General features: G+C 44.4%; 1 protein-coding gene across 1 annotated transcript in view; it reads left to right on the top strand.

Moving 5' to 3' along the window:
• The first annotated feature begins 1,212 nt into the window (after window positions 1-1,212).
• LOC102208474 (calpain-5-like) overlaps window positions 1,213-3,633 on the top strand; it is a 10,275-nt gene continuing 7,854 nt past the window's right edge. Inside the window, exons 1-3 of the mRNA XM_013915071.1 lie at window positions 1,213-1,398; window positions 3,133-3,264; window positions 3,419-3,630. Coding sequence (XP_013770525.1) covers window positions 1,234-1,398; window positions 3,133-3,264; window positions 3,419-3,630 — 509 coding nt within the window. The 5' untranslated portion in view covers window positions 1,213-1,233. The remainder of the gene's footprint in view (window positions 1,399-3,132; window positions 3,265-3,418; window positions 3,631-3,633) is intronic.

Below are 3,633 nucleotides of genomic sequence, written 5' to 3'. Positions count from 1 at the left end.
CCTTCACATTTGGTACGTCTGTGAAAAGATCGTATGAGAAAAAAAGCCATAAAATAGACTTCACCAAAAAGTGATAACGCTGACCTCCTGGCACACTCTCTCTGGCACTGAATCATTCTGCTACACAAACAGTTAAAGATCAACTATGCTCATACTGCTGACTCCTGCCTGAGTTCATATCACTGATGACGAAAACAGTGCTCTTACTTTACTGCTGTCCTCACCCTGTGGCCCCAAAATACACACTGACCCCGCAGAACACCCCCAGCTACCTCTGCCATGAGCTACATACCCCTTTAGATTCAGTTCAATTAGTTCAATGTTATGTAGCCTGCATATGTGTAATACTTACACAGTAGTTACTGTGTGCTTACTCAGTACTTGGATGTTATACTTGCATCATCAGGACTTTCAACAAAAACTTAAAACATGCTCCATTAGGTGGTTTTATGTACATTTTAAATTAATACACTTTGTGAATTTCAATGAACTTTTATCAATAAGTTAAACGATGACAGTGTTTGCAATTTTACTTTGACATTTTGGTTAAGTGGGAATTATATGAACTGTGGGGTTCACCTTAATGGGACTGCACAGAAAAGTCTCTAGGCAGGTTGCAGCCGGTCAGTGTGATGTGATACTGTTTGTAATGTTTAGTTGGGTAAAACAAATAATAATATTAAGTGGAGTAGTGTGAAAGATCTCAACTGTCATTGAAACAGCAAAGTCATTGGCATCTATCAGTCTGGAAGGTATTACAAAGCCATTTCTAAGGCTTTGAGTCTCCGGTGAACCACGGTGAGAGCCATCATCCAAAAAGGAAGAAAACTTGGAACAGTGTGAACCTTCCCAGGAGGGGCCGGCCTGCCAAAATTAACAGAAGAGGGCATTAACAACTCATCCAGCTCACAAAAGAACCCAGAACAGCATCTAAAGAACTGCTTGTCTCACATTTACCAAAAAACATTTTGATCATCAATTCAATAAAATTTTGTTTATAAAGCACCAGATCACAGCATCAGGTACTTTATATTGTAAAAATCCTACAGTAATACAAAGGAAACAGAGAAAACCCCAACAACCATATGATTCTCCAGTGAGCATGCTGCGAGCGTATCACCACACTACTTTAGCAGTGCATAGCTCCAGTTTCTTACAGTATGTTCTCTGACCCTCTCTCCCCTTTCTCATCTGCTTTCCACCTTCCTTTAAGGCCTCTGAGGCCCAACCAGGATGCCAGAACGAGTGTATGACTTCCAGGGCCAGAGTTTTCACAAGCTGCGGCGGGCCTGCCTCCGCCGAGGAGCGCTCTTCAAGGATCCTCTATTCCCCGCCACAGACCAGTCCCTCTTTTACAAGAGACAGCCTCCACCGGGTCTGACCTGGAAGAGGCCGAGGGTGAGTTAGACGTGGAGTGTAAAATTGAAATTCTTTTGTTTTTTTAACTTGAAATACATCTCCACTCCTCCCACATCTAAACCGAGTTGCTGCCTCCACATGTTGCATTTCAGCAGATTGGGTTAATTAAAGCACTTTCTCTTAAAGGACAGGCGTCATGTCAGCTGGTGAAACCTTAGCCCTCAGGGAGCAAGTTGATGACGGACCGCTGTGTTAGTGGGATTGTGGGTGTGTACAGTTTGAGTATAGAAAAAGCACAAGCCAATGTAAATAGCATGGGTGTTTTTAGCACACTGTTGTGATGGGTACAGCTGTCTAAGTATAGGTTTTTAATGTGGCCACAGAGAGCTAAGGGTGTGGTAATACACTTGAATTAAACCAGTGAAATGTTAAGGTGAATCGAGGTTGAAGGGATTGTTGTTTAGTGTGGATATTTATCAGACATTTGATGGTCCAGTAACTTTATGATTACAGAGTTTTATACCCGTCTGATGTGTCTTAATTTTCAGGACACTGATCCTCACTGTGCTCTGCTGAGGAAAATCGGTTTAATCCAAACAGTGAAACATGTGAAAGGATCAGAAAGCCCCGGGTATTTCCCATCGGGGTCATTAGTTCAAGGAGTTCATTCAAAGCCAGGCCTTTAGTGCTCTTAATGTGAAACCCTGCTGACGATTAATTTGTTGACTGAGAGCTGGAGAGAAAGGGTTAAAGGTATTGCGGTCCTAATGCACTACTCAGGTATTTTAAGCGTGTATCAACACAGATGATAGGGTGTCACCTGTCGCTTCACCCTGCTGGCACACAAACACAAACACACCCTAACTTCCCATTTGCTATCAAAACTATCCAGTTCATAATTTCAGTGGTCTTATCTGAAGCTTGTTACGAACATGATAGCGTCGTAAAGAAGGTTTATTTCTTGTCTAGTGTTACAACTGAAGAAGTTATGGCCACCCAGAGTGTATCTTTCTGCGTGTGTGTGAGTGCAGCGACACTTCTACAGTTACCTGACCCTGTCCAAAGTGAGAGCAGAAGGTCTACACACACATTATCTGTCTCCTCAGCAGTGCTTTGACACCCTGACTGAATCAGCCCGCAGGCCCCATAAAACTCTGTGACGATACGAGCTGCTGAAGTCATTAATGGCAGTGCTTGCTCCACTTAACTGTGTCGTTTAAAGCTGCTTCATGAAACAACCTGCTTTTAGAGATGAACTCACCAATAATAATGAACGCCGACCTTCCTTTAAGCTCTAGATTTAGGTTCAAGCCTCCTGCTATCATCACAGGATCTCAGATCCCAGGTGGATACAGATGCCATTCACCCCATTAGCTGTCACGTAGTGATTTCCCTAGAAATGTGCAGGTAGGAGCTCATTGACTCCTTGATGCACAAATAAGAAATGAACCTGCTGTTGCTGATAAGGTGGAAAAACTGTGGTCCAAACTTAGGATGTGAAAGTGACGACCAGAAACTGTGGTCACTTGAAGTTAGCTTCAAGCGGGAAGAAAAACTCCCTTTTAACAGGAAGAAATCTCAAGCAGAACCGGGCTCAGGGAGGGTTGGCTGTCTGCTGTGACTGGTTGGAGTGAGAGGAGGAAGACAGGGCAAAGGCACACTGTGGATATACAGTCTATTGCTAAAGTGTTACTGTTATCCTGCAGTCTGCCAGGTGATGACTAACTACGTCCCATATTTCTTGTCATAAGCCTGATCTCTCTTCTTCTCCAGGAGATTTGTAAGGACCCCCGTCTGTTTGTCGATGGCATCAGCACTCGTGATTTGCACCAAGGAAGTCTGGGTAACTGCTGGATGGTGGCAGCCATTTCCTGCCTGGCGTCTGAGCCATCACTGTGGAAAAAGGTTTGGTGTGTTTTCCCCTCATCTTCTTCACAATCATCTTTCCTCTTTCTCCTTATTCTTTACTATCATCCCTACTCTGCATTCTCTGCATTTCCTCCTAGTTCCTTGCTTGTCTTTCTTCACCCTTCCTCATCCACCTCTCTCCTCTTCCTAGGTCATCCCCGATCATTTGAATCAGGAGTGGAATCCAAAGCGTCCCGACTTGTATGCAGGGATTTTCCATTTCAGGTTCTGGCGTCTCGGTCGCTGGATGGATGTTGTCGTAGATGATCGCCTGCCTGTCAGCGAGGATGGAGTGCTGCTCTTCTGTCGTTCGGCAACACCACGAGAGTTCTGGAGCGCCCTGCTGGAAAAGGCCTACGCCAAGTG

This window comes from Pundamilia nyererei, unplaced genomic scaffold (genome assembly GCF_000239375.1).
Source record: "Pundamilia nyererei isolate P.nyererei 1_Seehausen unplaced genomic scaffold, PunNye1.0 scaffold00254, whole genome shotgun sequence".
NCBI classification, from domain to species: domain Eukaryota; kingdom Metazoa; phylum Chordata; class Actinopteri; order Cichliformes; family Cichlidae; genus Pundamilia; species Pundamilia nyererei.
This window is presented reverse-complemented; position numbering and strand designations above follow the sequence as displayed.